The 11,244-nt window shown below is 35.8% G+C and overlaps 1 protein-coding gene across 3 annotated transcripts; it reads right to left on the bottom strand.

The window, feature by feature from the left end:
- Positions 1–908: 908 nt before the first annotated feature.
- Positions 909–4,635, bottom strand: LOC104226225 (uncharacterized). 3 transcript variants are annotated; one of them, XM_009778165.2, is made up of 4 exons: positions 4,494–4,635; positions 4,224–4,363; positions 1,544–3,336; positions 909–1,363 (listed from the first exon to the last, which is right to left on the bottom strand). In XM_009778165.2, the coding sequence occupies exons 3-4, from the start codon at positions 3,185–3,187 to the stop codon at positions 1,199–1,201; spliced, it is 1,809 nt and encodes a 602-aa protein (XP_009776467.1). In that variant the 5' UTR covers positions 3,188–3,336; positions 4,224–4,363; positions 4,494–4,635; the 3' UTR covers positions 909–1,198. The 3 variants fall into 3 exon arrangements, with proteins under 3 accessions (XP_009776467.1, XP_009776468.1, XP_070029267.1); XM_009778166.2 differs by having other exon boundaries at positions 4,488–4,635; XM_070173166.1 differs by lacking the exon at positions 4,494–4,635 and having other exon boundaries at positions 4,224–4,458.
- Positions 4,636–11,244: the final 6,609 nt, after the last annotated feature.

The following is an 11,244-nucleotide window of genomic DNA, read 5'->3' on the forward strand; positions in this document are numbered from 1 at the left end:
AAGTGGTCAAAATTACTTTTTGGTTTTTAAAAAACTCATTTTTGAAAAATCTCCAAAAAGTTACAAAATTTCCTGGACAAACACATTGGAAAAAAATTCCGAAAAAAAAAGAATTTATGAACAAACAGGTCCTTAGTTTAACATACATCTTTTTAATTTTAACAAGGAACTTTTAATTATCGAATGCATTCAATTCACTCCGCGAATTTAACATCATGTAACCAAAAATTTGGAGTTCTTATTTTGCTTGTTTCTATTTTTTGTTCACAAAAACTTCAGTTATTACATAGAAAATATTACAGACTACGCTTTTAAGGCAATTTATTATGTGATTGAACTCATAAGATTCATTACCCGTTTAACTTTTACATTTATAAAGCCTCAAATTGGGAGTTACTCAAGTTTGGGAGACTAGTATTTCTCCCAAAAATGATCATATTATATGTCGATTAACCCATTTTTTATCCGTATTAAATATGAATCGGGTCGAATAATTTATTCATTAACCGTTTTCGATACGTCATATCCGACCCAACCGCTGGCCACTCCTAGCAGAAATAAATAGAGGGTGTCAGTTAGAGGTAGATCTTGCCAGCATGATTAGCACAAAGAAGTTTGCATGATTGAGTTTAACATTTGACACTCAGTATGTGATCTTATATTTATTTATTTATTGTGGGGGGGAGGTGGGGGGAGGGGGAGGGGAGGGGACTCTAATTTCCATGAAATTTGGCTTACCAAACTAATAAATATGACTAAAGAATTGGCAAGGAAGTTGACATATTTGAAAATTGGAAAGGAAAGACATAAGTCCTACATACAATCAAAGGTAGAAGAGATTGAAAATGAAACATAACTGAAGTTTCAATTGATGCCTGAAAATTGCATAAAAGACTAAAGGAACAAACTAATCAAAACTGAATATGTTTCAATCACTTAATCAACTGTTACAGTACAAAAGGATTCGCCCATCCCATTGACAATTTATACACTAACCACTGCTTCTAAAGTGTATCATTCATTACAGTAACAAAATGATAACGTTATAACGAATTTCCTATCTAATAATCTGCCAGCTAAGATAAATAAATATAACATGAAAGAAAATCAGATGTTATATCTTTGAACCATTTCTAGCAGTCAATTCTTTTAAGGTAGAAAACTATAACAATAGATATCATCCTTTGGTTCACTTACTTCACTTCCTGTACAGTTTCGGTCGTAGGAAAGGACTATGTCTATGAATGAAAGCAGCAGCTATGGCAAAGGACTGCAATGCTGATAGCGTGGAATGAAAATGGATGTAATACAAACCATCGTGGATGTTCGCCATTTTCATGACTGGTGCACTTTGTTTTGAACCCTACAAAATCGACAAGAAAGAAAAGATTAGCTAGTGACATCTCGATGATCCATTTATTTAAATGCACAGTTGCTTGATGAGCGACGTAGAGAATAAAAACTCTTAATACGATCGCAAGACAGCTTTAGCAGAAACTAGAAATGAGAGTGAAGAGGAAATGCCAAAGGTGAAAGGGCTGACCTGTATATAGAGATCAAAAGTTTGACATTCTCCAGATGTAGTTTGTGATGAAGCTTCAGCTCCAGTTTTTAGCACTGTGAGGGGGCATCCGACGTCCCAGCCTCCACAATCACAGTGCCCACCGGAGCTCCATCGCTCCAACAGGCTTGACGGACCAGCATTTCTGCTTCTGGGTCCACCATGAAAACCAGAAGGAATGATAACGTCCATACTTGTCGAGCACTCAGTGGTATCACGTGTACAACTTTCCACTGGCGCCGCAGGAGTTGCATTTTTACTTCCAGTCGGGGGTTTCTTCAGAAACTTCAAACCCCAGCCACCCGTCTCTGCCTCCTTAGAGCTGTCATAAATACAATCTCTCATAACAATGGCAGCCAACTCGAAATTTGGAGGAATTTGTTGATCTAAAAGAGCATTGCCGCATGAATAATAATCATCATACATATTTACGGATGGCATCCAACAAGAATCTTCAAGAATGGCACTTGTTCCCCCGAACTTGGATAAGCTTCTCTGCTTATAAGACTGACTAGTTCTGAACACATCTGTTACTTTCTTTGCCAATCTTTTGTTTTTCCTGAGGACATGACTTGTTTGTATCTCATCCATATATTCATCCATGGAACCAAACACAACAAATCTAGTCTCCATAATCTCCGACTTGGCTGAGCTGAGAGTAACTGAAGTTGACACCGTCATTTTACCTACAAGATGTGATTCCCTTGCAGAGAAGGCACGTTCCTTTTTACCTCCTTGTCGTGAATGAAACGTGTAAACATAATCCAGAAACTTATCATCAGGTGAGTCGATCTTCAGCAAATCAGCTGTATAAACATCCTTTGTACCATCTATGGAAAAGACATAATGTGGTAAACCATTTTTCCATCTCCTCTGGAGCATTCCTTGAGAAATAGGGGCAGCTGCCGAAAGAAAAGATTGGTCTGAGCATGTCGAAGTTGTACTAGATACAGAAAGAACCCTTCTGTGATATTCTGGAACCGTCATCTCCTTCTGTAGCTTCTCCGATGAACTGACACTAAAACCACCGGGAGAGCTCATGAAATCAGAAAACACTGCTTCTTCACTATCATGTATATTTTCCTTCCCAGAATCAACAGTACAGTTTACGGAACCCAATTGGTTAAGTAAAGGACTGTTTAAAATGTTCAGCATACTCTTACTACCAGTTATTGCACCTAGAATCCACTCTCCAGAAGAGTCCGCGACATAACTCTCAGCCCCCGCAGCTTGAGGACATTCAATCGCCAGATTGCCATTAGCGCAGATATTTTCATTTCTAATCTCTCTTGAAACTAGACTCTTTGATAAATTTTGCATTTTTGAAGAGAAATTGCATGTGTCTACACTTAAGGAGTGGATATGTATCAATTCAAGGCAGCGAAGGAAATATCTTTCATCGAAACTTATTATATGCTTCGGAAGTTTATTTTGTAAGCCAAGAGAACTATGAAAGAACAATTTCTGAGTGCAATTTCCAGAAAAATGTGGATTTCCACGTCTAAGTAGGTGGTGTGGTTCCGACTCTTTTATTGACAAACTATTTTCCTCTGCTTGTTCTTCCTTGTTCACAAAGTGCAATAAACCTTCTTTATTAGAAGGTTTGTCCATGTTTCGGTTTTCCATATTCCACCTCCGAGATGGTTAAACATTAGAAGGCAGATAAAAGAACTTTATTCTTTCACCTTGCACTGTGTAAATAACGTTATACAAACAAACCAAAATCCACCAGCTTTTGTAACACTCCGATTCCGATTCCAATTCTGGGAAATTTTCTGAAATCAAATGGAATAAAAAAAAAGACATAAATCAGAAGGAAGAATCTTTATCAATTGTTTACTCCAAAGATTAAAGCTTGATCATATAATGAGCTACAACCCTGTATACAAAATAAAAATCTGACTTTGTAACAACTGAAATAGAGAAAAAGATCATATCTTTGGCAGAAACAAATGAGTTCTGAGACTTCAAAAACAGAAATCTATACCATAGAGATATATTAGAACTTCTAGAAAAATCTAGGGGTGTAAGTTCTTTGCTCTTCCCAATAGCTGGAAGAGACAAAAACAATTAATGCAAAAGAATTTTTAGGCATGAACCAAAAGAAACAATCTGGTGCACGAAGCATCCCGCGTTTATGCAGGGTTCAGGAAGGGTCGCACCCCAAGGGGGTGTGATGTAGGCAGTCTACCTAGTGCATGTATTAGCGGCTGATCCCACGGCTCGAACCCATGACCTATAGGTCACACGAGAGACAACTTTTAACATTGCTCCAAGGCTCCCCTTCAACCAGAAGAAACAATCTTTACCAAGAATTACTCCAAAGATTGAAACTTGATCAAAAAATACGTTACAACACACTGTATAAAATCGTGTGGTGCATTTTCTTTGCTACTCCCAATAGCTGGGAGCGACACAAACAGTGAAACAAACAGAAAGATTAAAGAAGAATAAACAGTGTTATATTTCTCATAGGGTTCAACTAGATCCTAATAGCAATTTCAAGAACCAAAAAGCCAGTATAAACAATTGCAACAATTTGCTAGACAAATTGCAAGGGAATCCAAACATAAAAACATGTCCAACCAAACAGTCCAGCAAACAATAAGCAAAAGTACAAAACATTATAAGTAAAAAAATGAAAGCTTAAAATCCAACTGACCTCCAAAAAATTGAAACCCCACTTCAAGTTCACCACCAAGATCAAAGCTTTTGGTTCCAATCTTGTTCAGAAACAGCTAACACCCAATAAAGAAAACTTAATTGCCAGTCAATTTCAAGCCAACTCGCAAAAGTGATAAACTGCAACAAAAACAAAGATAAGATTGCAACATTAGTCCCTCAAAAGTCAATTTTAAAACAGGAGTAGAGAAAGAAAAAAAGCAAGAAAGGTTGGCTAATAAAGAAAAAATATATAATTACTTACTCTTACCAAGTATAGCACATGGAACAAAGCTCCACCACCACTTTCATTTCCAACTACAAATACTAACTGTTTTTAGACAAACCATAGTTCTAGAAGAAGAAGCCAAATTAAACACATAAATATGAAGAAAAGGTAAAAATATAAGTTAAAACAAACGCGTAAGCCACGTTCATTTTTTATTTTTTTTGGAAAAATTAGGCAAATATAGTGTATAGATCACTATCTAGAAAAATAATAATGGTGGGGTCCAAGATTTGCTGAAATCTTGCATTTTCAAGGTCCAATCTATGGAGTAACCCCCTCAACCCCACTACCCCACATGTATAGACGAGTGAAAACACGAAAGTGACATACAGAAAATATGTATGTATAGGTAGAGAGAGAGTCTAAAGAGAGAAAAAGGCAACAAAAAAAGTGTTAGCTGGTCCGCACAATAGCTCAGTCAGTGCTGGACTATTTGGCAACTTGCCACTATATGTCATGGCAATAACCAATTTTTCCCTAAAAAAAGAAAAACCAATTTCGAACCCCACCTCCTCTTGTTCTTTGGAGTTTTTTCTCTTCTTTTTATTGGTAGAAAATTGTGGAATATTGCTAAACAAAATAAAATTTATTCAATTTGGTCAAAAACATGTCATTTCTTGCTGGAATTAATAAATTCACGAGACAAAATTTTGGGATAATTTGAACCAAGAAAAGAAATTCATTATGCCAGAATTAAGTTCACCAAAGAATTATAGTGACTAAACCCTCATGACTCATGAGCCACTAAATAATTTTGTGTTGCATGCTCAAGATAAATAAAGGGTGGTTTTGATACTATGGATAAACAAAAATAATATTGGGATACAAATTTAATATTGCTTTATTCCTTGTTTGATTATTGATCTTGGAATAAGTTATTTCAGGATTAAAAATAGTATTGGAATAACTTTTACCTACCAGATGATGGAATAGAAATCTCAGAATAAGTTATCCCCGGATAAAGCAGTTAAATTGACAATCTCATGATTAATACAACATACCAAATAATCAATAAAAAATAATAGCAGGATAATTAATTTCTATCAGGACATGACACATGATAGGAAGGTGTAGAGGTCGAGTATTAGGGTTGAAGGTTAATAAGTAGTCAAGCATTTTTTCTACTATGTGTCGGGTTTAGGGCTAGTCTGATAGTGTCTTGTCTCATACTGCTAGTAGTACATATTGTTTTCATACTAGTTTGCTGCTTCGATTTCCTACTATCTGGCCATTGTTACTGGATATTGCTATTGCTTTTTTCATCTATTTTTATGGTTCTTAAGTTGCTGGTACTATCTTTCTTGTCTTTGTCGTCTATTGTTTCTTTTTATCTTCTTGAGCCGAAGGCCTTTTGAAAACAGTCTTTCTACTTCTAGAATAGGGATAATGCATGCGTGCATATTATCCTATTCATATCCCACTTATAATATTATACTGGATTGTTCTTATATAACTAATTCCAGCATAATTAATCCTGGCATAACTGATTTTCAAATCAAACAGCCCTTAAGTATTCAAGTTTCATTGTCACGGTTTTAGAAAATAAAATGTTTACTTGTAAGAGGACGTGTTGAAAACAAAAAATAAATAAATAAAAGTATTTACTCTTTAACAACTTAAATTATTAAACAAATGGTTCACACAATTACTAATTCTACAAAGGTAACCACCAAAATGCAAGAAAACAAAAGGACTCTATAAAAAAACATATATACCTAACAACCTTGAATCTTGATACCTTTACCCATGACTTTTGTCCAAACATGTGACTTATGTAATCTTGTATAGATATTAGTAATAGAATATTGTTGACTTAGATCGTGTAGGAGGTAGGACAAAAGTTTTGGAGGTGTTATGTTTCAAACATGTTTTTGAAATTAATGTTTATAGATATTGGAAATGTTCTTTTGTGAAATTAATGTTTGGTGGTAGATTTGTCTGTGAAATTATTAAACATTGTCATGTTGTAAATTATTAAATATTGTCATGTTGTAACTATTTTTTTTTTTATTGTCTTATTGTTTATTTATTTTCTCTGCGGCGCGAAAAGCTCAATAGATTTGAAACTTGTCGATGAATTCGGAATTAAAGAAAGAAAGGGGAAATTTTATCTTTTCTTAAAAAGTGTTTAGATAGAAAAGAATAATACTTAAATGGCCTTTTAAAGTTAGGATTAGAGTTTTGCAACAATTGACTTATTAGATACTTCCAAAGAGGAAACTGTTTAAACCTAACTAGACCTTTGATATATTCCACATATGACATACCTATGCTAGAAATTCAAACTTCACGATGATTGAATAGTTATGAAATGGAGAAAAAAAAGATTATCTCATTGAAATTGTGAACTCTATTATGGAGTAATATTTTATTAGACGGATTAGTTACCAAGTGTAAAATTTTGATTAGATTGAACAAAGTGATCAACTGCTTGAGTACATCTTCTTAAGCTTCAAATGATGTTAAAAGTTGAGTGTGAATTTCAAAGAAAAATATTTTTACAAGTTTTGGAACTCATATAATAATTATTACTGATCAACAAAAGTAACCATACACGATTAATAAATTCAAATACAAGGTCATCTTCTAGGTAAAACAATTTATATTCATAACGAAAATAAGTTTTTTGGAGTGACAAGTTATTCAAGCGATACTAGAAGATATGAAAATAAATTTACCTATTAGAAACCATAGTCGTAAGGGTTAAACTTGTTCATGTATGATCTCAAATGGAGTAACTTTACCTTTGTTAAACTTTTGATCCAATATCACCTAACGGAATTCCAACTTGAGAATAATTTTAAACCATAATCAAAAGCTTAAGGAGTAAATTTGGACTTTTCTCTTTAAAAAAGTTAATACGTGAAATTCAATATCCAGTTCACGCTAAAATTTGTTAATGATAAAGGCAAGTATGAGATGATGACTTGCTTGCGGGAAATGTATTAATGGACCAAGAATGTAACTCAAGACAAAATTGAGCCATTTCAGGTAGTACGTGATCAAATTTATCCTTAATTTTCTGACACTATACTTGTAACTTTTTAATCAAAAATAGGGATTTCGGTCAAAGCTTATTTTTAGAAGAACTCCGGTTATTGATAATCAAGTAAAAATAGAAATAATTGATGTAAACAATGATTGAATAGAAAGGAAAGTAAATCAGTATATTCCAATAGTATTTCGTGTCCTTACAAATGTTCAATCCTCACCTTTTATAGCTATTTCTAAGTAATACGTTTTTCTCCTTTCATAATGGAGTCATTATGGACAATTAATAGCATTTAATGTAATGTTATAATTGGTAATCATAACTTATTCAATACAGATTCCATAACATTTTCCGTAATTAATGCCTATTAATTACCAATAATACGTATCTATACCCCTTTTGCTACTTAGGTTCATTCCTCTTATGCGACTTCTGAATATCAAGAGGTTCGAGCACCTATCCTTTCTGATTTTCTTGGATCTCTGTCGTACCTACTGAAGCTCGTGCCTCTTCAACTATTCTTTGCCAACTGTCATTCTTTTACTAGTCCACGTGACATGACATGTCACCTCATAATTAATTCTATACATGAACTTAATTTTTCCCAATACAGATAGTCCCCCCACTTGCCATTTATTCATCAATAGAATATTTGGGAAGTGGATCTCATTAAAGCAGGAATATTTGCCGTCATTATTCCTTCTCTGGAACTGACGCTTCACATGTCACTTCCATTTAATGCTTGTGACGCGTGGCATCTTCTGATTGGTTCTGCAACTTTTCAGCATCTTTTAGGACTTTTTTACGGCTTCATCAATTACGAAGCGACAGCTTCCATCATGACATTTCCATCATTACACCTTTTCCTTTGACGGTTACTTCTGAGTATAAATATAGTTTTCGCCTTTCTCTTTCTCATAAAAAGTTAAGAATATACACTTCTTGTTTTCTTCTTCCTCGTACTACTATGTCTTCTTCAAACCCTAACCCTCGAAGAGTCCCTATTGTTGATGACCTTCCTGTTGCTCATGTTAGAAGCAGGAGAGGAGGAAGACTTCGTAGCTTAGGGTCTTCATCGATACGGGGCTCTTCTATTCCTCTAGTGAGTTCTACTCCACCTTCTAGAACTAGGGGTTCTCTTTCCCAAAGATCTTCGTCTAGAAATAAAGACTCTAATGAACCCCTTCGTGAACCTTTGGTAGACGAAATTGTTCATGTTGAACTATCTTTTTACACGGATAGGGAATCGATCAGAAACCAAGTTTCTTCCTTGTCTTATTTAGATCGTGCAGATATTTTCCCATCTTAAATCACTGAAGGTCTAATCTCTATTGTTCGTAGGGATTGCCACTGGAGACGTGATTTCCCCATTATAATTCCCAATGCGAACCAAAGGATTACATCTTACTTGACTGGGTTTTCTTTTGTATATACATACCCCTTTACACTGAATTTTAAACCCCTCATTGATCCTGTTATCATCGAATTCTATCATTTTTTCGACGTTTGTTTAGGACAAATTGGCCCCATTGTGTGGAGGGTTGTTACATGCTTAAGGCATTTAACCAATATGGCTAGTTTGCCTTTTACTTTCTTCCATTTGATTCATCTTTACTCTCCTAAACTTTTCTGCCATGGGATTTTCACTTTAGTAGCGAGAAGTAAGAGAGTGTTAGTTAGCCCAGAGGATGATAAGGACCGTGGCTGGTATGCCAGGTTTGTTGCTGCCCCCACCGTTGGTTTAGTGGGTGAAGAAAATGTTCCATTTCTTGATAAGTGGATTTTTGCATGTAAGTTTTCTTTTTACAACTTTTTCTATCTTTTCTCTTTATTTTTCTCGCTATCGTTTAACTTTTTCCTCTTTTCCAACAACCATGGGAATTGTTGATGAGATTCCCAATTTCCATGATTGGGTAGGAAAGTTATTGAATGTTGCTCCAATGGAAGGTAGATCTTGGAAAAACCTGTCGCATAGGTTTGGTTGGAAGGTGAAAACTCATGGTAAAGGATTTTCTCATCTCTTCTTCATATTTTTATTCACCCTTTCTTCAGAATTTGTTTTGATCCTTCTTTTTATCAGGATTTCCCACTCGAGGTATTAGTGTTGATGCTGTCATAGCTTCCAGAGTTTCTTTGGAAAGATCTCAAGAGATAATCTTGGGTTCTTCATCGAAAAGGAAGGCTGATACGACCCATGATTCTGAAGAAGAACAACAACAACAACAACAAGATGGGAGTTCCTTGACTAAAAGGTCGCGGGCCAGAAGACGTGTCTTTTCAGATGATGAAGCAACTCCTCCTTGTTTTGTTCCCATAACCGAGCCTGTTGAAGCCACCTTGGTGAGCTCTGATGATGACACTCATGCGGCAGCTTGTGACTCTGATGATCAGCTTTTTTCTCGTGGGTTTGATAGTAGTAATTTGGGTTTAGTTTCTGATGAAGTACCCCTTGCCTCATTTACCATGCATGTTCCTATGACATCTTCTTTACCAATTGTAACCGCTGCCGTTGCTGCTCCGCCCTAAGCTGTTTTGACTTCTTCCATAGTTCCCCCTACTATTGTCCTTCATACTGAGGTTGGATCCTCAAGTGGAAGTGGAGCTATGAAGCAGATTATCATCGAGGTTCCTGCCAATGGTAACCTTTTGAGAAAGTCAGGTCGGGCTGACGTGTGGCTGAAACCTCTGATCGGTCCTGTTGAGAAATCCAAGTCGAGATTCACAACTCTTTGACTTGGATGAATGACATAGTGCGGTCATTATTAAAGGTATTTGTTTCTTTTCACACTTTATTACATCCTTCTTCTATTAAGGTTCTTACCCCCTTTTTTTAGATCAACCTTGTTGGCACAAAGATGATGAAGAGGGTTTCTCATACGAAGCAGTTAGTGCATGATTATCAAATTGAAGCGGACAACTGGAAAGAACAATATGAAAGCCTTTAAATGGATATGGAAGTGTTAGAAGAAAGCAAGTGCACCTTAGAGTAGCAATTGAAGGTTTTGACTTCAGAGTTAGCAGTTGAGAAGGCTTCCTCAAATCAAGCTAGCAAGGACAAAAATCTTCTCGAGACATCATTTTTTGAGAAACTCTCCAAAGCCAGTGAAGAGATTAGAGAGTTGAAGGCTTTGCTAAGTGAGAAAGAGATTTACGTCGGTGAACTTGTGCAAACACTTACTCAGACCCAAGAAGATCTCCGTAAGTCTTCTGATAAGGTTAGTTTTTTAGAAAGTTCACTTACTCCTCTGCAAGCTTCTTATGATTCTGCCTTGGCTGAGAATGAAAAGCTCAAAAATAAGATTGATCAATGGGAGAAAGATTATAATATTCTTGAGGACAAGATTGCTATTGAAGTGAGTTGGGCGATTTTAAACACATGTCATGATACCCTTGTGGAGGCTAGCCAAGAGGGTTTCAACTTGGATGCTGAGTTAGCCAAGATAAAGGAGACTATTGAAAAAACTCAGCAAGGCCATGATTTTCACTCTCCCATGGCTGATACTCCTGAGCATGTTGAAGATGATATGGGTACGGTGAATGCCCCAACTCCTTCAAGTCAACTCGAACCTTCTGCTGCTAGTGATACTGCTTTAGATCCTTCTTCAACCCCTCAGTGAAAGCTTATGAAATGTGATTTTTTTTATTCTCTTGGTGGAATGTGGTTTTAACCTTCGGTCCCATTTGGGGGTTTAGTTTTTTGGAAATGACAAGTCCCCAGACCTTTTCGGGGCATTTTGCATA

The sequence above is a fragment of the Nicotiana sylvestris genome, chromosome 1 (genome assembly GCF_000393655.2).
Source record: "Nicotiana sylvestris chromosome 1, ASM39365v2, whole genome shotgun sequence".
Classification (NCBI taxonomy): Eukaryota; Viridiplantae; Streptophyta; class Magnoliopsida; order Solanales; family Solanaceae; genus Nicotiana; species Nicotiana sylvestris.